Source organism: Arvicola amphibius, chromosome 1, assembly GCF_903992535.2.
Source record: "Arvicola amphibius chromosome 1, mArvAmp1.2, whole genome shotgun sequence".
NCBI classification, from domain to species: domain Eukaryota; kingdom Metazoa; phylum Chordata; class Mammalia; order Rodentia; family Cricetidae; genus Arvicola; species Arvicola amphibius.
Window position 1 is genome coordinate 99,589,041 of NC_052047.1, and position 23,812 is coordinate 99,612,852.

The 23,812-nt window shown below is 57.0% G+C and overlaps 1 protein-coding gene across 1 annotated transcript; it reads left to right on the forward strand.

The window, feature by feature from the left end:
• Nucleotides 1-437: 437 nt before the first annotated feature.
• On the forward strand, nucleotides 438-23,659 carry Tcf3 (transcription factor 3). The gene is given in 19 exon segments (XM_042055073.1): nucleotides 438-751; nucleotides 2,971-3,100; nucleotides 6,039-6,045; nucleotides 6,048-6,110; nucleotides 12,428-12,501; nucleotides 12,595-12,673; nucleotides 13,552-13,619; nucleotides 14,065-14,197; nucleotides 14,866-14,915; nucleotides 16,238-16,340; nucleotides 16,415-16,572; nucleotides 16,658-16,787; nucleotides 17,094-17,152; nucleotides 17,245-17,323; nucleotides 17,903-17,976; nucleotides 18,315-18,600; nucleotides 19,845-19,977; nucleotides 22,640-22,866; nucleotides 22,998-23,659. Coding segments are annotated over 19 exon segments (2,013 nt in total). The 5' UTR covers nucleotides 438-734; the 3' UTR covers nucleotides 23,141-23,659.
• The last annotated feature ends 153 nt before the right edge of the window (nucleotides 23,660-23,812 follow it).

Consider the following 23,812-nt stretch of genomic DNA (forward strand, 5'->3'; position numbering starts at 1 on the left):
TTATGATGAATGGTGAAATCCGCTGCCAATCAAAGTTTCCCGTCTGTCCATTGGCTACCTGTGGTGGGCCTTCTCTTGCACGCTCATGGTTTTCCCGCTTGCGTCATGACGCTGTGCTCAGTATCTGTATTCCACCGCGTAGGAAGATAGTCCCTGAGGCTTTACCGCGGTCTGGTAGATAATACCTCCGCCGGAAGCACTTTAGTATTAGATACTGTTTGATTCTGGGTATCATGGTAATCTCTGTGGGTGTTTTGACAGTGGACTGTTGTGAGGCGGTGTATATTAGTGTCGCCTCAAGAGGTAGTGGAGGGATCCGTGGAGTGCATCCGGTCGGGGCGCGGCTGCGGCGACCTGGGGGAGGTGGCCTTCGGATGGTGGGGGCGTGGCTTCCAGGGGGGCGCGGCTTCCGCGGGGCGGGTTGGGGGGGCGGAACATGTCTCCCGCCGCAGGAAGATGAGGCAGCGCCGGCGGCTGCGGGCGTAGCGGGCCACCGCGGGCTCCGCCGCGCGCCGCCGCCTCTGCTACGGTCCCTTCCCGCGGGGCCTGCTCTGCGAGAAGCTCGAGAGAGGCCAGGCGACGCGAACGCGAGTGGGGAGAAGGAGGAGGAGGAAGGACGCGCGCCCCCGAGCCCTGCGCGCTCCCGCCGCCCACGCGCGACCCTCGGGGACGCGCCCGCCACCCCTTTTGTCCCCGGGGTCCCCGAGGGCGGTGGGCAGCAGGGAGCCCGGTGCATGCCCCCGCCCAGCAGGTGAGCGCACGCGGAGGGGCCCCGGGCGCGCGCGTGGGGCGCACGGGGACGCGCTCACGGTGGGGACCCCCCCTTCTCTGCTTAATGCATGGAAAAAAAAAAAGTTGCCTTCGGGTCTCTCTCGGGGTCCGCGGGGAAGGCTGGGGATGGGGTGAGCCCCCGGGGGAGAGTTGCACGCGTCCCCCCTTGCACAGGGCCCCGGGCCCAGCGGCGCATTGTTCTCTGCCTTCAACTTTGCGCGCCTGGAGAGGGGGCGACGTGGAGGGGACGCGCGTACTTGGGAGCAAACTTTGCCCAGGCCTCTTTTGTGACGGTTCTCTTCGAACGGTCACCCAACTTCATCAGATAGAGGTTCGCTAACTCATGAGGACTTCGGGAGAGGTGTTTCCTTACTACTTACCCTCAACCTCCACCCTCAGGGAGGGGTGCCCCGATCGGAACTATAGTTTGGAGGGGGAGAGAAAGGACCATCTCCTATTCCAAGCTAGGGGTGCCCCAACTCGTGGATATCTTAGGGGAGGTATCCCCTTACCGCCGACCTCCACCCCTTCATTTGAAAACATATCTTTTAATCCTGACTGGAGTTTGGAGGGGTGAGGTTTATCCCCCTACTCCACAAACTAGGGTTCCCTAACTCTTGGGAGTTTGAGGGAGGTGTCCCTTTCCCCGCCCACCCTCTGCCAGGGAGGGCCCCCCAACCGTGCATCCGAGTTGAAAGTTTGGAAGGAAGATCGAGGATAATCCCTTCGTTAGCTAGGGGTTCCCCAACTCCTGGGGACCTTAGGAGACACCTCTCCCCCAATACACACTCAGAAATGGGCCCCCTGATTCAAGCTAGAGTTCTGAGGAAAAAAGGAACAGGTCCTTTTGTCTGCTACAAGAAAGGGACCCCTGGGTACAGAGAAGGTGGGGAGACATGGGGACCCCAAGATGGGAACATCTGCTCTGTGTTAATGTGGGGCGCGGCACAGCCTTGGGTTTGGAACACAGTGTGGCCTGCCTTCGAGCCTCAGAGAGCTTCCAGCTCTCTCCCTCCCTCCCTCGATGCTGGAGTGGGGGAGGGAGGAAGGGAGGGTTGTCCCCCATTCTTCCCTCTTTAACAATCCAAGAAGTCTCAGGTAGTCTCACTCCACCCTTCCCCAAAGTGTTTTGGTGGGACCCTCTCCCTCTGGGGTTACCTAGAAAAATCGGTTTTCAAGTACCCCCACAAAAAAAGTGTGGTTTCGTACAACTTAGAAGAAAAAAAAAGTTAGTTTCACAGTCCTCCAAAAAGGATAAAAAAGAAGAAAAAGAAAAGAAACAGTGGGGGAAGGGGTACTCCAGGGCTGTTTCATGTGCCCCTGTCTGAGTTGGCAAACAAAAGAGTTAGGGTCCTTGAACTTCTGGACTTGGGGTCCCCCCTCAGCCCCAGAACCTCCTCCACCTTGTGGTTTCTCGGGGCACCCCTACCTTCTCTCCTTTCTGGGGGAACCCTGGGAAAAAGTTAATTTTTTAGTGTGTGGTGGGCAGCTAGGCTTTCCCTCTCCTCCCTGGGCTGTGTTATGGTATGTGGCCTGGCAGGTGGGATACCCTACTCCTGCTGGTGGAACAGAGCCCGCCCCCCGTACCTAAAGGGGACTCCCAGTTCTTAGGACCCCCTGGTTGATGTTGGTAAAAGGTGTTTTCAGACTTTGCTCTGAGTAATTCCCAGATGCACCCCGACAGTGAGACAGACTGCTTGGCTTGGTTTTGTCTTTTAAGTTTTCTGAATGAGTTTAGGTTTTGGGAGCAAAGGAAAATTTGTGGGTCCCAGGCAACACATCCATCTGTTCCACCAGTGAAGTCGTTGAAGTTAGGAGTTTGTTTTGCTTTGACTTTGGGGGTGACTGGGTTTTGAGTGTGCTGTGACAGCTGCTGAATGAGAAGGCGCCACCAAATTCATGGAGGAGGCAGAGCCAAGGCCTTTTTCCCCTCCTTGATAGGGCCCGTGGAGTGTTCCCAGCCCCCCAACACCGTTTTAAGATGTGAAACGTCATGCTCTGGTGGACTTCTGGGAGTGGAGAGTAGTTCTTTGTGTACCCCCTCTGTTGTTGAAGGTTCTACAGGGGATCCCCCAAAATCCAGCTTGCCTGCCTGCCTCCCTCCTGGGGCCCCATACACCCCTGGCCCTGCCTGTGGTCCCTTCTTGTCCACGGTCTCACAGCCTCTCTCCCCGCCTGTCTCTGGTGTCACCACCACAGGGCTGTCTCTAGGCCTGGGGAACCCACCCCAGTTCCCACGCCTGCTGCCCTGCCGACGATGAACCAGTCTCAAAGAATGGCACCTGTGGGCTCCGACAAAGAGCTCAGTGACCTCCTGGACTTCAGTATGGTGAGCTGCCCCCAATGCCTTCCCCTGTCCCAGCCTGGAGAGTACTGACAAAGGGGGAGGGGTGTGTGCCAGTAGGCGTGGGGCCCCCAGCTCCCAAAAGTGGGAATGAAGGAATGGGAACCCCCAACAGGCATGGTGACACCCACAAAAGAAATGGCCCTACCTACCACTTCACAAATGGGGGAACTGAGCCCAGGGAGGAGGTCTCCAGCCTCTCCTCTGCCTTGCTCACTGCAGAAGCCCAGTGTGGCTGTTGGGGGCTGGTGGCCTTGACTATAGTCAGGAAAGTAACCATCAGAGTTAGAAATGGTGAGAATGAGGTCCCAGGCTGTGCTGACCTGTGCTGGGAACCACAGAGAGAGACCCCCAGGCTCTCAGACACCCTGTCCCATTAGCATGTCATCATCAGCCGTGGTTGGGGAGAGCCGGGCAGTTCTTGCCCATTTTCTGGAATTCCTTTCTTTCCAGTTGTTGTGAAGGCCCCAGAGAGATTGCCAGCTGGCAGAAGTCAGAGCACAGAGACACCAGGAATGAGCTGGTGGGCATCCCCACAACTAGACCCCTAGCTCATCCATATGTGCGGCAGGCACCTTGTGGGACACCAGGCCTGGGCTTTCAGGACCCAGCATCATTTTCTGAGCTTGTGAAGTCTTGCTCTCAGCCCCAGGAGCACCACTGTGCCCTGAAAGCTCCTAGCCGACTTCCGGCCTGAATTCCCCTGCTCCTCCCCACAAGGCACCCAGGCCGCAGAATTATGCCAAAAACGAGCGTGCCCATACCGAAACAGCACCAGGCAGCCGGCCTGCGGAAATGCAGACCTGGGTACGGAGCCCCCAAGGCTCCGGAAGGCCCTGCCGATAATTTTTAAGGTCCAATCTTATTTTTGCCTCCCTGACTGAGTAGGCAGAGGTCCGGTCTGCTTGTTTTTTTTTTCTTTTTTTCTTTTTGTTATTGTTAAACTGACAGGTCACGGCCTAGTGGCCCGGAACACACCAGCATGGGGGTGCAGCTCAGCTCTGTTGGACCCAAGGGAACACCCCGAGCCTCCGGGCCATCTCCTCTTTAGTCCAAAGGGCCAGGGTTTCCCCTGATGGTAGGTCACAGAGCATCCTGAGGTACAGAGGAGAAACAGACAGAAGGAGGTAGGAGTCAACCTCCTGTAGCAGGGCCTCGTGTGGCCATGTTGGGCGGTAGGGTCCCTGTTTGGAAGGCTTTGTTTTTGAGCTGGGATTTCATGTAGCAGCCAAGTGTTGGGAAGACAGGGCATGTGCCACCTTGTCTTTCATTCTTTTTTCACGTGTGTTGTCTGAGTACCCCATTTGTGCCTGGTGCGCTCAGGTCAAAAGAGCAGGTATAAGATCTTGGAACTGGAGTTAACAGATGCTTACGAGCCACCATGTGGGTGATGGGAACCGAACCCAGGTCCTCTGGAAGAGCAGCCAGTGTGTTAACCGCTGAGCTGTCCCTCTGGCCTTGCCCCCTTAGGTGTTTTGAGACAGAATCTCACCCTACAGCTTGTGCTGGCCCCAAACAGCCGCACTCCTTCTGTACTGGGGTAGGGACGCCCGGCTGTGGGGCTGCACCGTCAGTGCCTAGTTGTAAGGTTTATGGATGGTGTGGGTAGTGTGGACCTTCTCACCACTCCTGTCTCTTGGGCCCCACACAGGTTGGGGGGTTGGCTGTCTGTGCCTTGGAGCCTTCTTTAATATGCAGAGACTGAGCTCTCTGGGCATGGAAGAGCTGGGAGGGGCCAGGGTCCTGCGAGTAAGAGGCTCCCTCCAAGACCCTCCTGCACATGCCCAGCTCTGCCACCTCTGCCTCGGTCCCCCTCTCCCTTTTTTGTTTGAAACAAGGTCTCGTGTGGCTTCTAACTCCCTATGTAGCCACGGATGACCTCTGCTTCCCAAGTGCTGGGAGGACAACCTCGGTTTCCCCTTAGTAGGGGCTGGGCCACGCTTCCTGGCTTGTGTGTCTTCCATGTGTCTTCAGTGGACTACTCAAGTGGGCGGGCCGCCATGGTGTTTGGGGACGTTCCACATGCACCAGGCCCGCTGGCCAGGGGTGAGGATTATTGCTTGGCCATCCTGCTGAACAGAAGCGTGTTGTAGAAACATGTCACCTAGAGTAGATGTTTCAGGCACCGTGGCATACCCCGTCATCCAGCGCTCCTGAGGCTGAAGCAGGGGGATCATCAACTCAAGGCCAGCCAGACTACAGAGAGCCTATCTCAAGAGACAGGATCAGGGCTCACACCCAGCACCCAGGTAGCAAGTGGGTGGCACACACCTGTAACCTGGTGCTGGGGAGGTGGACGCAAGAGACTGCCGGAGAGTTCTGACCAGCCAGTTTAGCCTACTTGGCAATCTTCGGGACAGCAAGAGACGGTTGTCTCAAGAAACAAGATACCACTGGGCAGTGATGGTGTACGCCTTTAATCCCAGCACTCAGGAGGCAGAGGCAGGCAGATCTCTCTGAGTTCGAACGCCAGCCTGGTCTACAGAGTGAGATTTCAGGACAGTCTCCAAAGCTACAGAGAACCCTGTCTTAAAAAACCAAAAAAAAAAAAAAAAAAAAAATCAAAAACAAAGACAACAGATGGCCCTACACTTTGTAATCCCAGTACTCAATCAGGAGGCAAGAGGCAGGTGGGCATTCCTGTGAGTTCGAGGCCAGCCTTGGCTACACAGCAATTTCCAGGCTAGCCAGGGCTATACAAAGAAACCCTCCTGAGAAATGACACCCAGGATTGGCTCCACAAAAAGCAAATGTAAGTCATACCCTCTAGCAAGTGGGACCCCGTCCCTCCCCTTTAGCCTGGTGTCCTTTCAGCCTCACAGTTGGTTGTGGTCTCCTTCCAAGCATGTCCGCCACCGGGGTACCCCGACCCTACTGTCCCCAAGTCTGCTCTGCCACTCACTGTTCTCCTCTGTCCACACAGATGTTTCCACGCCTGTGGCCAACGGGAAGGGCCGGCCTGCCTCCCTGGCCGGAACCCAGTTTGCAGGCTCAGGTAGGACTGGGGATCATCTGGGGGTTGGCCTGTGGACGGTGGCATTTTCTCACACGTGCCTCGCCAGAGTGGTTGTTGTAGAGCCCGTTGGGTTGGGCTGACTTGAGCCTAGGCCTCTAGGCCCACAGCGCGGCCTGGCCTCCCCAAGTGATTGCATTTTGAACATGTATTAGGTGCTTGATATATACATGGTTGAGCCTGGTTAACAGGGACCGCAGGGGCTGGGGGCTTCCTAGGACCCAGGACTTGGTCTGAGACCCCCCATCTGGCAGTGATGGGGCTGCAGTTGGCTGGCTTTTGCTAAGCAAGGGTCCTTCTGGCCATGTGGAGGATACATCTGGGAAGCTGGTATGGATGGTTCTTGCTTACCCCTCCCCAAAGCAAGGCCATCAGTTACTACCCTGCTGGTCTTCCCCTTGGCCTGAGGAAGTGGATGGAAGGCCATCTGGGCACTCCTGAAGGCCTGGAAATCCCCACAGGCTCCCGTCACCCCGGAAGCAGCCCCCAGTCCTCAGTGCCCAGGCTTCCTGCCACGATAGGGGTAAGGTCAGGTTGGGAGCTATTGTGAGTGGTGGGATGGGCTGCCCCTTTTGCAGCACAGCTCTCCAGACCCTTTTTCCTTGTTGCCCAGCCTGCTCCGGGACCTGGAGGTGGCTCCCTGAGGAGGGCACAGCCTGACGAGAATCTCACTGCCAGGCAGGCTCAGCAGGATGGGACCTTGAAGAAACCACCCTCTGGTTTCTATGGTTGCTGTGCAGCCCTCTCAGCTCCAGACCTGCTCTCGCCCACGCCCTTGGACCCTTGGGTACCAGGCCTTATGTTCAGGCCCTGAGAAGCCTGGCATGTGACCTTGGGGCTGTGTAACTCTGTCCTGGGGACACTATTGTGTGGCCTAGAGCCCAACATCCACAGGGAATAGAGAGCACTTGGGCCATTGAGGGGGCAGCACTTCTATCAGTCTGGGCTGCAGGAAGGGTGTTGCCCTATTCTTGAAGATGAGGTACATATAGAGGGATGGGGTGCATATGGCAAGTTCCCCAGCACTGTCAGTACCAGGATGGCTGGAATCTGCCACTCTGAGGCAATCCCCCAAGAACATAGGACCGAGGAAAGCCTGGGTGGTAGCTAAGGATCACAAACCTGTTGGTCTCGTTGTGAGGTCCTTTCCGTGGCTTGAGCCTGCCTGTGTTTGATGAGTTTTCTTTTTTGTTGTAATGTTCATTTTGGAATTACTCTTCAAGTCTCAGGAAAGGGGGCAGGGGGATTCATAAGAGTAGACCCTGAGTGCCAGCTCCCAGTGCGATGCCCTGCATATCCGTCTGTGTCGTGGAACCAGCCCCCACTTCACAACCAATGCTGACTTGCAGTAACTTTCTCACGTGTTGGCTTGCAGATGCTCTGTGCATAGGAAGGGGCTCTGCTTCTAATCTCATCTCTCTCTCACATCCCCGACCCCACCGCTGCTGCATGGATGGAGTCCCTCTTGAAGGTGCCTCGAGGTGCTCGAGATGTTTCCTCAAGACACATCCCCAGCTGTCCGTTCTGTCAATATCTCCCTCCCTTTATCACTGCCTGAACACTTTAAACGCTACGTCTTTGGCCAGGTGTTGGAGGTACACACCTTTAATCTCAGCCTCAGGAGGCAGAGGGCCAGCCTGGTCTGCACAGGGAATGTATGAGGTTCCTATCTTAAAACAAAAAACCCACCAAGGCTTTAGAAACCATTTCTACCATCATTCTAAAGCACTGTGCGTACAGGGTGACTTCAGGGGGATGTTCTTGGAGTTCTGGGTCCTCCCGGGTGCAGAGCACTGAGGCAGTGGTTAACCCGCAGTGATGATCAGGAGGGCTGAAACGTGGTGCTTTACCTGCATGTGTATCTGTACCTCACGTCTGTGCCTGGTACCTCTCGTGGCCAGAAGAGGGTGTCAGGTCCCCAGGGTCTGGAGATGCAGACGGCTGCATGTGGGTGCTGGGAGCTGAACTTGGGGCCTCTGCAAGATCAGTGTTGCCATCTGGCCCAGTGGGTTTATTGTTTTATTTGCTGCTGGGGATCAGGAGTTTTCAAGTGGAAGGCTAGAATATAGTTGCTGACAGGCATGGTGGGACAACCCCAGCACTAGGTGAAGGAGGGAGGGGGAGAAGCAGTTCAGGTCGTTCTCTGCTCGATAACAAATGGAAGGCCAGCTTAGGCTTATGAGTCCCTGTCCCGCCAGCCAGCTCTCAAGTAATGACAGGGAGACTTATTAATTATGAAGCTTGGCTGATGGCTTAGGCTTGTCCTAGCACATGCTGTGACCCTCTTCCATCTTGTACTTCCTGTCTTCTGTGGCCTACATGCCTCTGCTTTCTCTCCCCGGAAGTCCCTCCTTTACCTCCTGCTTAGCTATGGGCCGTCCAGCTTTTTATGACACCAATCACAGCACATCTTCCCGCAGCTTACAAGTTTCCCACAACAGCCTTCCTTCCCAGCTCCTTTCAACCTGTGGTGTTGACTGTTTCCAGAGCTGTCCTGTGCTGTGTTGGTCCCACATAAGACTGGATTTGCCAAGGTGGTGGCCAGTGCCTATAATCCCAACACTCCAGAGGCAGAGACAGGAGGATCTCTTTGAGTTCAAGACCAGTCTGGTCTACAGAGTTTGAGGACAGCCAGGGCTACACTGTCTCAAACCACAATGGCTGACCGGTGTCATAGTGGGTCTTAGAGAATCCTAGGACGCTTATTGTCACTATGGCAAATACGGTGACCAGAACCAGCGTGGGGAGGACAGTGTTTTGTGTGGCTCATACTTCTACATCATGAGGGGCAGGAACCTGGAGGCAGGAGCTGAAGCAGAGGCCGTGAAGGGGGCACAGCTTCCTGGTTGGCTGGGAGCTCTCCGTGGCTATTCAACCTGCTTTCCTGCTTGCTTTTCTTCTTGGGTTTTTGTTGTTGTTGAGACAGGGTTTCTCTGTAAGTCAGGCTGACTTCAAACTCAGAGACCCACCTGCCTCTGCCCTGGATGCTGGGATTAAAGGTGTGGTGTGCACCACCACCGCCCAGCTCCACTGTGTATTTTGAAACAGGGACTCTACAACTGATGTTCTCCTATCCAGCCAAGCTGGCTGGCCCCTGGGCTCAAGGGATCTTCCTGTCTCTACCTCTGCAGTGCTAGTAAGCAATCCTGCCTGGCTTTCTTGGTGGGTTCTGGGACTCGAACTCAAGTCCTCATGTTTGTGAAAGGCACTTCGCATCTCCCCAGCATCCACAGGAACTTCTGTTTACCCCTCACTACCCCTCAGTTTCTGGCATCCCCCAATCTGATTGGCCAGCCAAACCTGTGCCTCAGCTTTGCTGTATCCCAAGCCTGCCATCTTTGTCCTCTCACCAAGACAGCCTGGTCAGTGGGCCAGCCAGTTCCTCAAAGATCAGGCATTCCCACTCAGGAGAAGAGTGTGGGAGTGGGAGCCTGTCATCCCAGCATTCAGAAGGGGGCAGGGAGGTTGTGAGTTCAGACCAGCTTGGCTGTGTGAGCCCCACTCCTCAAAACGGAGCCATCTGTTCCCACCCTGTTTCTATGTTCCATAGCTGCCTGTAAAGTTGCCTTCCCGCCTCTGTCCCTTTGTCCTTGACTGTCTCCTGGTCTGTTGTATTGATCTTGCTGTGGAATCTTCTTGGAGAAGAATCGATATTTGCTATCCGCTCCTTCTACTTTCATCTTAATTCCTCTTTGAAAAGTTCTTATCTTTCTCTGCCGCTGTTTAGGAGTTTCGGATTCATGTGTTCACTAGTCATTTCGATTTGATGGGGGAGGGTGTGTTAGGATGGAGTCCGGGGCCTCAAACATACATGCTAGGCAGATGCAAACTGCCTAGTCTGCCCACTGCCTGAGTCCTTCTTGACTTTTCGGGCCTGTGGATGTGGTCAGAGTGAAACCCCGCCTAGAATCCCCCAGTAAGAGGGCTGTGGGCGTGGTCAGGGTGGAGCCCCGCCCAGAATCCCCACTGAGGGGCTGGGGGCGTGGTCAGGGTGGAGCCCCGCCTAGAATCCCCCAGTGATGGGCTGGAGCCATTCATGGGGGTGGAACTCCTCCTAAAATTCTCAGACTTTCTCTATTGAGTTTTTTTTCCTGCGTATATATCATGACCATATATTTTCTTTTTTGTTTTTTGTTTACTTTCACTATTTTTCAATGGTGTGGGAGTGTGCACATGCATTTACGAGTGCAGTACCCTGGGAAGTGAGAAGCCAGAGGCCTAGGGATTCTCAAAACTGGAATGACAGGCAGTGCTGATCTTTCATGTGGTTGCTGGGAAGTGAACTCAGGACCTCTGGAAGAGCAGCCAGTCCTCTTTACCACCGAGCCATCTCTCCAGCCTTCGTTTGGTTCTCTTAAAGACCAGGCTTGTCTCAAACTTACTTCTGCTCTCATGGCTTTGTCTTCCGGTGCCATGAGTGGAGGTAGTAGGAGGAAGGCAGGTTGTGTCCTTTGTCGTGCTTGCTTGGACAGTGTCCGCAACACTGGGTGCCTTGGCTGGCATCATCCCTGTGAGCGATGCCCACCCCTGTGAGGATGGCGCAGGGTCACACTGAGTGCCATTGTACCGCAGACTGCTCTTGGTGTGCTCGGCCCCACGTACCCTTCTTACCAGGGCAGGTGATCGTCTCCACGATGGGCCTCATAACGAATAAGCCTTGTCATGAATACAGCTGTGGACAGCACATGACCAGGAGAGCCGTGTGCCAGAAAACTTCATAAAAGCAAGTCGGGAGCCAGAGTGCCACCAATGCTTCAGAAGAAAAGAACTCTAAATACGGGCCTTCCTCTAAGTTGTCTGGCTGTCATTGAGCCAGGCTCTGGATGGAGGTAGCCGTTTTCTGGTGCTTTGTGGAGCACACCTGACATCAACATCTTCGGTTAGAATGTTTTAATTAGTATGAATATTCATGCTGGGTTATTAAGATGCATAATTCATCAGCTGGGGTGATTTTAATAACTATTAATGGGGTGGGGGAAGAGCTCCCGAGTTTTGTCATTTCCAAAGGGAAGAGACAAGGCTTGTGCTGGAAGGTCTTGGGTTCTCGGGGGATCCTTAACATTGCCAGGCTCTGGGATGGGACATTGTATACTGAGTTCAGGGGTCAGCCAGGCCGGGTCTGGGCTTCCAGAACATTCTGTATGACCCTGGGGTTTATTTTGAATAAGGATTGGTGGGATCATAGCAATGTGGGTGCTGGCTGCCCATCCACCCCAGCCTCACCAGGACAGTGAAAAATTTTGGGGTGTAGACATCCACAGACTGCACCTGATGCTAGGGGTAGTTCCTGTAGCCCCCAGGGCTGTATCCCAGCCCCCCATTCCCTGCACACTGGAACTTTACCAGGAAACAAGAAGGTATAATGGAGAGGTGAATATTCATGAGGCGGGGAGATTAATATGCACGATTATGCAAATTAACCACAATTAAACACAATTCTCCAGGGAGGGAATGATGAGCACAGAGGCTCGTAATAAAGTCTCTAGGGTTTGATAGTTACTGATGCGGAGCCTGGGAGGCACTGGGGGTTCATGGGGTGCACGGTGGGGGGGGGACCAGGAGGCCACCCCCCCCCCCAGTCCAGAATGTGGCTGTGGACACTTCAGTTCTCCTCTGCCTGTCCATCCAGTTTCACAGTTGGGAAACTGAGGCACACTGCATGACCATGTGGCCAAGTTGGGTGGAATCAAGGCTGGACCCTGTGGTCCCTGTGTTCCTAGGGGGCCAGAAAGGAGAGTTTGCTGTGGGTAGAAAGGCCGTTAGCTACTCCTGAGGTGTTGGGGGAGATAAGGGCCCAGCCCTGGTTTACTCCGCCCCTCAGGACAAGGTCCTCTGGGCTCCAGGCTCGTTAACCCCTATCTTACCACGTAAACCCTTGACCTTCCTCTGGGGCTGCGGGAGCCCAAGCCAGGTGTGCCACTGTCCCTGTCTGACAGTGTCTGCCTTCCCCCCTGAGCTAGTCGGCTCCCCAGCGGAGCCCCTGCCAGGGAGACCCTGCTTCTGTGCACTTTTGCCAACCTTTCTGACCCAGATGCCCAGTCCTGCACGATCACACAGAGCCCTGGCCATGGGATTGAGTAGGCACAGTAGCTGAGGTTTTGACAGATGCGTAGAAGTTTGCCTGAGAGACAGCGCAGCCATATTTTGAGCTACATCAGCCTTTGTAGTGACAGAGTCTTAGGCTGCACAGGATGGAGGCGTCTGAGCTTATTGCTGTAAGGCATATCTGGTGGAGGAGGGACCCCGAAGCATTCTGAGTCCCCTGAGAACTGGGCTAGGCTTCCCTTTGCCTTCTACAGGGCTTGAGGACCGTCCCAGCTCAGGCTCCTGGGGCAGCAGTGACCAGAACAGCTCTTCCTTCGACCCCAGCCGGGTGAGACACCTTTGCAAGGCCCAGGTCCCCGGGTTTCCCTTCCCTCTGGGACAGCTGTCTCACCTGCACCCCCACCCTGCCTGTCTCCCGTAGACTTACAGCGAAGGCGCCCACTTTAGTGAATCTCACAGCAGCCTGCCTTCTTCCACGTTCCTAGGAGCTGGGCTTGGAGGTAAGTGTGGCCACTCTGTGGCGGCCCTGAGAGGGCCTCTGTGCACAGTGGGGTGTGGTCCCAGCCCTGGCTTCTGCCTCGCCTGAGAGTGAGCCTTGCCTGCTTCCTGGGGGACTACAGAGATCAGTCACCGGGCAGTGGGTCAAGAGGCCTGAAAAACTGTAAAGCTTTAACTTGAGAGTGGGATGTGTTCTAGAATTCGGAATTGGTCAGCGCTGACCCCTGACCCCAGCTCCTTCCACCATGGCCCAACGTGGCCTCTGCAGTTGTCGGGTGCATGTTCCCTTTTGGGCTTCCTTCTCCTGCCTCTTCCTCGGGTGTCATGCCTGACAGGGTGGCAGGGCCACAGGGCAGTTCCCACAGAGGCCAGCTGTGTCTGTTCCAGCCCGTCCTATGTCATCTCCCCTCCCCCCAGGGTGGACCCTGGGAGCACTGAGTGCTGGCAGGGTCCCTCTTAATCCAGCCGCTCAGGAGGCTGACGCAGGATGATGAGGAAGTCACTCAGGGCCGGAGAGACGGCTCAGCAGTTAAGACTGCTTGTTGCTCTTGCAGAGGACCTGGGCTCAGTCCAGGTCCTCGTGTGTAGCGCACAGCGTCCATAACCTCAGTCCAAGGAATCTTCCAGTCCCAGGGAACCCTCTTCCAGGCACACGCATGGTGCACAGACATGCACGCAGTCACATGCACGCAGTCACAGCCTCAAGCAAGGAAAGTGGTTACTTCATCCTACACGAAGAAAAGAACAGAGAAGTGTGTAGATAGTCAGTCCCGTCTTGGCTCGGGTCCCCTTGTCCTCTATCCTGTATCTAGGGGGACAACTCCCCACTGTCTGGGGGACCCTCCTGGGGTCTCTCGTGACTTCCTTCTGTCCCTCACAGGCAAGGGCAGTGAGCGGAGTGCCTATGCCACCTTCGGGAGAGAAGCCAGTGTTGGGGCACTGAGTCAGGTAAACTAAGGCAGAAGGTCAGAGATGGCCCGACCTCCAGGGGGACTCTTGGGGCTGAGACTGTGCTGGGGGAGCTGCAGTTGTTAAGCAGGACCAGGCTGTGCACCCAATGATGGCCATGTTCACGTCACCTCTCAAGTCCCCAAGCCACTCAGTAGCCCTAACCCATGTGAGGAGCAGAGTTGGCATTGTACGGGGTACGGTTCTCATGCCCCAACTTGGCTGCTTACATGGGGCCACTGTCAGCGGGGTTCATACCCCAACGTGGGCCTCTGTGCCCCTGGCGAGAGGTGGCCATGAGATGGTGTGATGGTTAAGGGGAGGGCACGTCCTGGTGCTGTGTACGGCGAGACCTGGGCCTGGCCTTGCCCATGTAGCATTGATCTTCACAGCTGGGAGGGTCTAGACATCAGCCCCAGCTTCCTGGTTGCTCATCGCCCCCCAGGCTGCCTTCCTGCCGGGCGAGCTGGGCCTCAGCAACCCTGGACCACTGTCCCCATCTGGTGTCAAGAGCGGCTCCCAGTATTACCCCTCATACCCCAGCAACCCTCGGCGGAGAGCTGCAGACGGTGGCCTGGGTGAGTTGGCGCTGGGGATGTGCATGTGTAAGGGGCAGTGTGACACAGACTGACACCTGGCTGGGTGCCGCTGAGCCCTGGTGGCCGCAGAGGGCTTCACAGGGGGTGCTTTGATTTGCACCCACAGGGCGTGCTGGTGCCAGGGTTTCTGCACCAGCATTGCTTGGTGTGATGACCTGGGAGGGGCTGCTGGGCTCTCCTGACCCCCAAATGCCTCTGAGCAGGGGCCTCCCTGTGTTTTCTTGTATCCTGGAGTCCCAGTGGGTGGGACTCTGGGTTTTTAGGTTTGTTTTCTGAGACAGGGTTTCTTGGTGTAGCCCTGGCTAACCTGGAACTCACTCTGTAGACCAAGTTGGCCTCAAACTCAGATCCTCCTGTCTCTGCCCCCAGAGAGCTAGGATTAAAGGTGTGTGCCACCGCCGCCAGGCTTTTGTGGCTGTGTTATGAGTCCCCTCAAACCCTGAGAGAGACATACATGGATCTACATAGAAAACAGAAAAGACAAGATCTGTATAAATTAGGAGCGTGGGGGTCATGGGAGAGGGTAGAAGGGGAGAAGAAAGGAAGGGAGGGAAGCGGAGAAAAATATATAGTGCAATACAGACAATAAAAGAAATGTTGGAAGTGTGCGCTCCTGGGTCCTGACCTCTGTTCTTGGCTCCCCGCAGATACGCAGCCTAAGAAGGTCCGGAAGGTCCCGCCTGGTCTTCCCTCCTCTGTGAGTATGGGCCAGGCCTGGAGCCTATAGTCTCCATGTATGGTGGATTCTCCATGTCAGAATCTGTGACCACATCCCATGGGTCACCAGAGGGTTGGCATGTGTGGACTGAGCAAGCGTCTGTTCCCCAGGGAAGTCCTTCCTCAGGCCTCACTCCCCCTAGCTTTAGGAGTGGTTTTGTGCCGTTAACCTCTAACAGTAGGGTCGGGGGAGGTGATGGGATCCCTGTGAGCTGGTGCAGCCAGGTCCCGCCAGGTCCTGCCTTGTCCTGCCTGTTCCCAGCCACACCCACCTGCCAAGGCTGGAAGTTCCCACCACCGGCTTGGTGTTTGGCTGGTTGCCCACCCTGGCAGATGGCTGCTGGCCCTTGGTGGTTCACAGTGCCATGTGCCTCTGATTTAATCACCTTAAGAAAGGCAGTGTGCTGGATTCTCCAGCCTGGCCGCCTCCCCCAGCACTTGGGAGGTGAAGTCACAAGTTCTAGGCTGGCCTGTGCTGCACAGTGCACTTTGTGTACTAAAGCCTCAGGCCCCTGCTCCCTCTGTGTCCCCAGAACCCCGCAGCTTCCTTTGATGTCAGTACTGGAGCCAGCAGTGGTGGAGGGCTCCCTAGAAACACACATACTGGGGGAGCAGAACTAAGACCAGAGACTATGACCAACAGAGCCCAGTTAAGCTAGGTGGAAGTTAACCCAGCAGCCAGCTTAGACTTGCTGCCTGCTCCCCTGCCAGGGCAGGTATGAACAGCTGATCCCTCCTGAGTCCTATGCCAGGGCAGACATGAACAGCTGATCCCTCCTGAGTCCTGTGTCACGACAGGCATGAGTAACCGATAGCCTCCCGAGTCCTGTGTCATGGCAGCCATGAGCAACCAATCCCCTCCCAAGTCCTGTGCCAGGGCAGACATTGGTGGCAGGACCCCCGCTTTTCCCACCCACACCCCGTTTCTTCAAACTGTCAGAGTTCCAGCCGTTGCCAGCTGGTCAGGGTTGATGCTGGTATGGTGGGTGGGACTTTGCTTCTGAGAGCAGGGGTCCTATGTTCCCAGAGGAACAGGGAGACTTGCAGCACTGGCTCATGCTAGACGAGCTGAGCACTAGAGGGCTTTGAGGGTCCACTGGGAGTCTGCTGTATGGAGGCAGGTCAGGGTGTTCCAGAGAGACAGAAGTCTCTAAGAGGTCGTAAAGGGAATCGAGACTCAGTCAGTACCTGATTCTAGGGTCTCGGCCTGGGCCTAGCTGAACACACAGCGGGGGCATTTAGGAGAGTATGGCTGGGGTAGATGGCTCCACACCCTCCTCTAATATTGTCCTCCTTCTGCAGGTGTATCCACCCAGCTCAGGTGACAGCTTCAGCAGGGATGCTGTAGCCTACCCCTCTGCCAAGACCCCCAGCAGCACCTACCCTTCCCCCTTCTATGTGGCAGGTGTGTGGGGCTACCCAGGGTGGGGGATGCTCTGCAGGGCTGGGTCCCTAGGCTCATCCTCTTCCTCCACACAGACAGCAGCCTGCACCCCTCGGCAGAGCTCTGGAGTCCCCCCAGCCAAGCAGGCTTTGGGCCCATGTTAGGAGAGGGCTCGTCCCCTCTGCCTCTCGCACCAGGCAGCGGTTCTGTGGGCAGCGGTGCCTTTGGGGGCCTCCAGCAGCAGGAACGCATGGTAGGTGCTGTGGTCGGGGGATCTGCCTGGTTCAGCGCACCCCTCAACCATCACTGTGCCCTTCACCTACTAATTGTCCCTTCAGAGCTACCAGCTGCATGGATCTGAGGTCAACGGCACGCTCCCAGCTATGTCCAGCTTCTCTGCCGCCCCTGGCACTTACGGTGGCACTTCTGGCCATACGCCTCCTGTGAGCGGGGCAGACAGCCTCATGGGTGAGGTCAAACCCAGTGTTTCCTGGGCCCGGGTAGGAGCCAAGAGGTCGCACATCAGGGCTGCATGGAGACGAGGCACTTGCCGGCCCAGAGCTAGAAAACATGGTCCCTCCTTGAGCCACCTCAGACTGACCCTGGAATATTGGGAACAGGCCTCAATGACAAATGGCTCTTCCACTTCACTCTGGGGGAAACCGAGGCAGAGAAGGAACAGGTGTCAGTGTTAGGCAAGACCTGACACTGGGGGTGGCGGGTGGAGTAAGAGGGAGGGTCCCAGAACAGGACTTTTCCTGACTCGCTCAACAGGCACCCGAGGGACTACAGCCAGCAGCTCAGGGGACGCCCTTGGGAAGGCACTGGCCTCGGTGAGCAGGGGCCTGGACTGGTGGTGGCACGGGGGACTTTGGGTAGCCTCGTGGTGGTCCTGACTGCCCTTCCTCTGTCCACATCACTGCAGATCTACTCCCCAGACCACTCCAGCAATAATTTCTCGCCTAGCCCCTCGACGCCTGTGGGCTCACCCCAGGGCCTGCCAGGTGTGTATGGGATGGGCACGGGAACCATGCGTGACCTCGGGGCTGTCCCCAGGCTGGGGTCCCGGCCAGGTAGTGAGAGGTGGCATGAGGGTAAGGTGGGCCTCCACCTGTGGTTTGTCCAGTTGTTGACCTCAGGCTCAGCTCTTGTGAGGCACACCACTCCTCTGGGATGGGTGGTGGCGGCAGCAGGGCATCATCTAGGTGAGGGCAAGTGGGAGCCGGCAGCCTCTAGAAGTCCTGGGAGGAGGCAGAGGCAGGTGGATCTCTGAGTTCAAGGCCAGCCTGGTCTACAGAGCAAGTTCCACTCCTGTCCTCAGCTTGGCCTGTCTGGTCGCCTCTGGAGCTAAGCACCTGCCCTTTGTGTGAGTTCAGAGCAGTGGATCCAGGTGTAAAGGGACCGAGAGGAACTGTTGTGTCAGAAACTGCTCCTCTGAGGTCAGGGGTCCTGCTCCCCAGGCAGGAAGGAGTTGGGGTTCAAAGATTGAGCAGTGTCTGGAGTGGCTGTGTCAAGCATCTTTGAGTTCATCCAGCCTTGGGTCCCACTGCCCTGGTTCCTTCATGGCTTTCCTTCCCCTCCAGGGACATCACAGTGGCCCCGGGCAGGAGCCCCCAGTGCCTTATCTCCCAGCTACGACGGGGGTCTCCACGGCCTGGTGAGTGTCCCCTCGCTGCTGGCCAGGTATCAAGTGCCAGTCAATCCCATCACCACAGAATTGGAATATGGAGCCCTTCCAAGGGAGAAGTCACTCAGTGTGCCTCAGGGGCAGCTTCAGGAGAGGCCATGGCTGAGCCTCGGGAAGCCTAGGCTTTACTTTAAGGAGGGGCAAGGACTCAGTAGACCAAGGGCTCCCCTGGCGTGTGCAAAGACCTCGCTGGCACTGCAGATCCTGGCTGCAGTGGTGACCACTCTGCACTCAGGAGGTGGAGGCGTTCAGGAGTGAGACCCTGTGTGCAGCGTGTGTGTCCCTCAGCTCCTTCTCTACCCCCACAGCAGAGCAAGATGGAGGACCGCTTAGATGAGGCCATCCATGTCCTTCGCAGCCACGCAGTGGGCACCGCTAGTGATCTCCATGGACTTCTGCCTGGCCATGGGGCGCTGACCACAAGCTTCGCAGGCCCCATGCCACTGGGCGGGCGGCACTCGGGCCTGGTCAGTGGAGGCCACCCTGAGGATGGGCTCAACAGCAGTGCCAGTCTTTTGCATAATCATGCCAGCCTCCCCAGCCAGCCCAGCTCCCTCCCCGATCTCTCGCAGAGGCCGCCTGACTCCTACAGTGGTAAGTCCCAGCGTCCCGGGCTTGATCACAGAGGGAAGGACAGAATCACTGTCCCTCGAGGCTGGAAGGGTGGCTCAGCCCGACTTAAGCATTCTGTTGCAGACCTGAACTGGACGCACAGTGGTGTGACCCTGGGCCTCCTGGGCTGCTCACTGGCCCGCAACTTACAGTTAGCCAGCCTCAGGTCCATGAGAGCCTGTGCCTCAGAACATTGTTCAGTTGGTGCTTTTCACACAAGTGTGAGCGCCTGCCCTGAGTGTGTACCTTGTAACCCAGCACTGAGGAGCGGGAGACAGGAGCATCTCTGGGAATGGGGGGGGGGGGTTCCAAGTTCAGTGAGACTCAACCTTGGGGTTAAGTGACAAGGGAGGACACTTGATAGATGTGTCTCGTGTGTGCACATGCATGTATGCACACACAGACTGTCAGACCCACCAAGGGGCCAAGAGCCATCAGCCTAACTCGATTGTCCAGATCCTCACCGTAGCTCACAAGGTTGGGACTATTGTGTCTGGTTCTGTCTGGGGATACTGAGGCACAGGGTGGGGCCCAGGATCCCAGCAGGGCCAGGCTGGTTCCTTTGGCAGGGAGGGTGCCTGCTTCTCAGATGAGGGCCTAGGACAGATGTGATTTCCATGACGGGTGTCAGCAGGGTCATGGGGACAGTTCCCTTGTAGCAGTTTTAAGGGATATTAGGGCCAGCAGGGCATTTAGGGCAAGTGGAAGGGAAATGGGATGGTGTCTTAGGGTGACACTTCTGCTGAGTCCAGGAGGTGACAGAGAGCGGGGAGGCTCCAGTAAGACTGCAAAGGCCCCAGGGCAGGAGGGAGCCTGATGGGTTGTAGGCAGAGTCAAGGGGATGGAGGAGGCTGCTAAGACTATGGCAGGCCAGCATGCAAGGGACCCTGTGGGCTGTGGGGAGCATTCGGACAGTGGAGAATAGGGCAGAAATGGCCCACTCTGGAGTTCACAGTGCTGGTCTCTGTCTCTGGTGCTTTGTGCAGTGCTGGTCTCTGTCTCTGGTGCTGCATGTGGTTTGGGACTTGATTCTAGTCTGGCTTCAGCATCAGACTGGATCTTGAGTGGGGAGGGAGCCCCTCTAACCTTGGCCTGAGGCAGCAGTCCTGGTGGCTTGTTTTATTTCCATCTTTATTTATGTCCCCACAAATCAGCTGTGCCCTGGCAAAGGGCCCCTCAGGTGAGCTTGGTGGCTGCCGCCACCCCTCATCCCAGGCTTGTTGCAGGACTCGGGAGGGCAGGCACCACGGCGGGAGTCAGTGAGATCAAGCGGGAGGAGAAGGACGACGAGGAGAATGCATCAGTGGCCGACACCGAGGAGGACAAGAAGGACCTGAAGGCCCCACGCACGCGCACCAGGTGCCAAACCCCTCCCCTCAGGCCTCGCACACATCACATGCCACACGCACACATACATCACACGTGCACACAGACCCCAGGAGGCCCCTGCAGGCCACCACGTCACCTCACTGTCTCCCTCTGGCCCCTGGCTCCCCTCCCCCATAGCCCAGACGAGGACGAGGACGACCTTCTCCCCCCAGAGCAGAAGGCCGAGCGGGAGAAGGAGCGCCGGGTGGCCAATAATGCCCGCGAGCGCCTGCGGGTCCGTGACATCAATGAGGCCTTTAAGGAGCTGGGCCGCATGTGCCAGCTGCACCTCAGCAGCGAGAAGCCGCAGACCAAACTGCTCATCCTGCACCAGGCCGTGGCCGTCATCCTCAGCCTGGAGCAGCAGGTGCGAGGTCAGTGGGCGGCCCGCGCCCTGCGCCTCCGCGATGCTCCCCTACCTGCTGCCCCAGCCAGAGTACAGTGACTGTCCCTCACAACCAACCCGCACACCCTCTGGTCCCGGATAGGGTTCTCTGCAGGCTGTTCTCTGTGCTGACTTCCAGAGCTGACTGTCCCTGCTCGATTCTCCACACTGTTGCTCCAGTGACCAGCACTCAGCTTACACCAACTGTCCCCACACCCAGTGACGCCATCCACACCCACTGACCCCATCCTCACCGACTGACCCCATCCACACCGACTTCCATCCTCCCCGACTCCATCCTCCCTGACTCCTCCATCCTCACCGACTCCTCCATCCTCCCTGACTCATCCTCCATGACTCCTCCATCCTCCCTGACTCCTCCATCCTCCCTGACTCCATCCTCCCCGACTCCTCCATCCTCACCGACTCCTCCATCCTCCCCGACTCCATCCTCCCCGACTCCTCCATCCTCACCGACTCCTCCATCCTCACCGACTCCATCCTCCCCGACTCCATCCTCCCCGACTCCTCCATCCTCCCTGACTCCATCCTCCCTGACTCCATCCTCCCTGACTCCTCCATCCTCCCCGACTCCATCCTCCCCGACTCCTCCATCCTCCCCAACTCCATCCTCCCCGACTCCATCCTCACCGACCCCCCCCCACTGATGACCCCCCACTGCCCTCACTGACATCACTATGTTCTTCCACACCAGCTGTTCCCCACATGACTGATCTCTACACACCGACTGTTCTCATCCTGACCTGCTCACACCTCCTCCGTGCCGACTGTTTCCTCACATGGGTTTTCTCACATGCTGACTCCCCAACACCATTCACCCTCGCTGGCACCACCCCGACTGCCCCTGCAGGATTCTGTTCCTGCGTTAATACCCCATACTGGCCGTCCTCCATCCCTGTCCCTCATGCTCCTCCCCTAAAGTGCGTCACCTCTTGACTGACTTTGCCCCCCTGGCCCCACTGTCCTGAGGACTTCTGTCAAGACTGTCCCATCCCAGACGCTTGCTGGCCCGGCCTTATCCCAGAGCCTGGCTGTTAGGGGGCCAGTGACCCCCCCACTCCCTGCTCACTCCCCAAGGACCCAGAGCTGCCATCCCTGTTCACCTTGCCAGGGACCCAACCCACCTCCTGAGAGTATCTTCTCCCTGACTCAGTTTCCCCATCCACCTGCCCCAGAGCTGGTGAGGGAAGACTTCAGCTTGGCCCCTACCGCTTCCTTAACCTGCACTGCCCTGGCTGCCTGCCGTTAACACTTCTCTCCTGCAGCGTGGGCTCTGCTGAGCCGTCTCCACTTTCTCCTTGTTCCAAGGTCTCTGTGTCTGTGGTGGCAGAGCGTGCGGTCCACTCTGCGTCCCACAAGTCCGCCTCACTGCTCTCTGTCTCTCATGCTCTTCCCTCTGCCCTTGCTGTCCCCTGCCTTTGCTTGCCACCTGCCGCCCCGCACCTCGCACCTGCCGCCCTGTGGACAGGGCTGGCCACACCGCCACCCCGGGGCCTTTTGTCCCATAAGGCCCTGCATGGCCTCAAGGGAAGAAAAGGGTCCATTGGGCACACAGCCTCTGGTGCCCACATGCAGTTTGGTCTGTGCGCTTGTCCTGAGGTCTGGGGCCACTACCGCCACCCAGAGGGATCTGGTCCATCGGGGGCAGCAGGGGCGTGAGCCGCAAAGGGCATTTGCTGGCCTTCACAGCCTAGGTGACTGCCGTCTGCACTCCTAGGGGGAGACTGAGGCGCGGGCTCAGCTCAGGCCACAAGCAGGGACTGGGTCTCAGCCTTGTGCTCCGTCATTTGGAGCCACTGCCATGGGTGTCCGTCACAGTGGAGGAGACAGGCACTGCTCCGGGCCCAGCTAAGGTGACCATGGCTCTGGGGTGCGGGGCTCAGGCCTGAGTGCTGTTTGCTTCCATGAGCCTTCTAGGCCTCAGCCCAGCCCTGAACCCTGTCACCCAGAGCCATGAGCAGGGTGACAGGGACAGCTAAGAAGCCACTGCCCTGTCAGGTCTCACCTTCCTCCACATGTGTTAGGGGAGGGTAAGGCCTCTGTCCTTCCCAGAGTGACCACCCGGCCTCCCAGAGACGTGGGTTTAAGGACACAGACAGACGCCCTTTGGGGTTGTCCATGTTGAAGAGCTGCCATGGCCATTACCACGCACATTTCCCCCCCACGGCTGCACCCCTGTCACTCACACATTAGCACACAGCGTGCAGTGGCCGGCCCCCCTGACGGAGGCTCGGTGCTGTGACCCAGCAGTACGGACGAGGTGCTGTCCCTGGAGGAGAAGGACCTGAGGGACCGGGAGAGGCGCATGGCCAATAACGCACGGGAGCGGGTGCGTGTGCGGGACATTAACGAGGCCTTCCGGGAGCTGGGCCGCATGTGCCAGCTGCACCTCAAGTCGGATAAGGCGCAGACCAAGCTGCTGATCCTGCAGCAGGCGGTGCAGGTTATCCTGGGCCTGGAGCAGCAGGTGCGAGGTAGGCTGCGCCCGCCCCATCCTGCTCTGCCTTGGCTTGTTGCTGGCCAGGGGTGGCCACAGCACAATCCCAACCCTCCCTGTCCCCAACTGTGGACAGTCTCCCACTGCGTTCTCCTCCACTCCCCCTAGAACGCAACCTGAACCCCAAAGCAGCCTGCTTGAAGCGGCGGGAGGAGGAGAAGGTGTCTGGCGTGGTCGGGGATCCCCAGCTGGCACTGTCCACTGCCCACCCTGGCTTGGGTGAGGCTCACAACCCACCCGGGCACCTGTGAGCCATTGCATGGATCTCCGTGGGACCAGGGACCACCACACTCTGCCCGAGGTGCACCAGACGGTCCTGGATGAGGCAGGTCTCCAGCAAGGCTCCACAGACACTGCAGGGCCTCGGGCTCCATGGCAGCCCTGTGTCCTGGCCCCAGGAACCAAGCTGGGGGGGCTCTCCCCCATCGATTATCCGAAACTGGAAACAAAAGCAGCATGCTCACTTTTCAGAAAAGAAAAAAGATGCCTTAACTGTGGCCGAAGGAAGAATTGGACCGCACCCTAGTGAGGGGCGGCCGGGGACTGGTTCTAGTTCAGAGCCACCAACCAGCACATCGTGCCTAAGCGTATTTTTTTTTTTTAAGGAGAATAAAAGAAGATTAGTTATCAGATTTTTTTTAATGTAGACAAAACTTAGTAAGAACGAGGCCTTCCGTGTCTTATTACTTTTTTTTTAGCTTTCTTTTGCGTATGTTTTGTAAGCAACAAATTTTTGTATAAAAGTCTCCTGTCTATTGCTGTTTCTAGAACTCAGTGTCATGTTTCATAGTCTGCAGGGTTATTAAAGTAGCATTCAAAAGACCCAGTGTTGATCAGAGGGTCACCCCGTTCCCACTGCACATGAGCCCAGGGCCTAAGTGTGCCCGGCATGTGCTCAGCAGCAGAACCGTGGTATCTGCCTC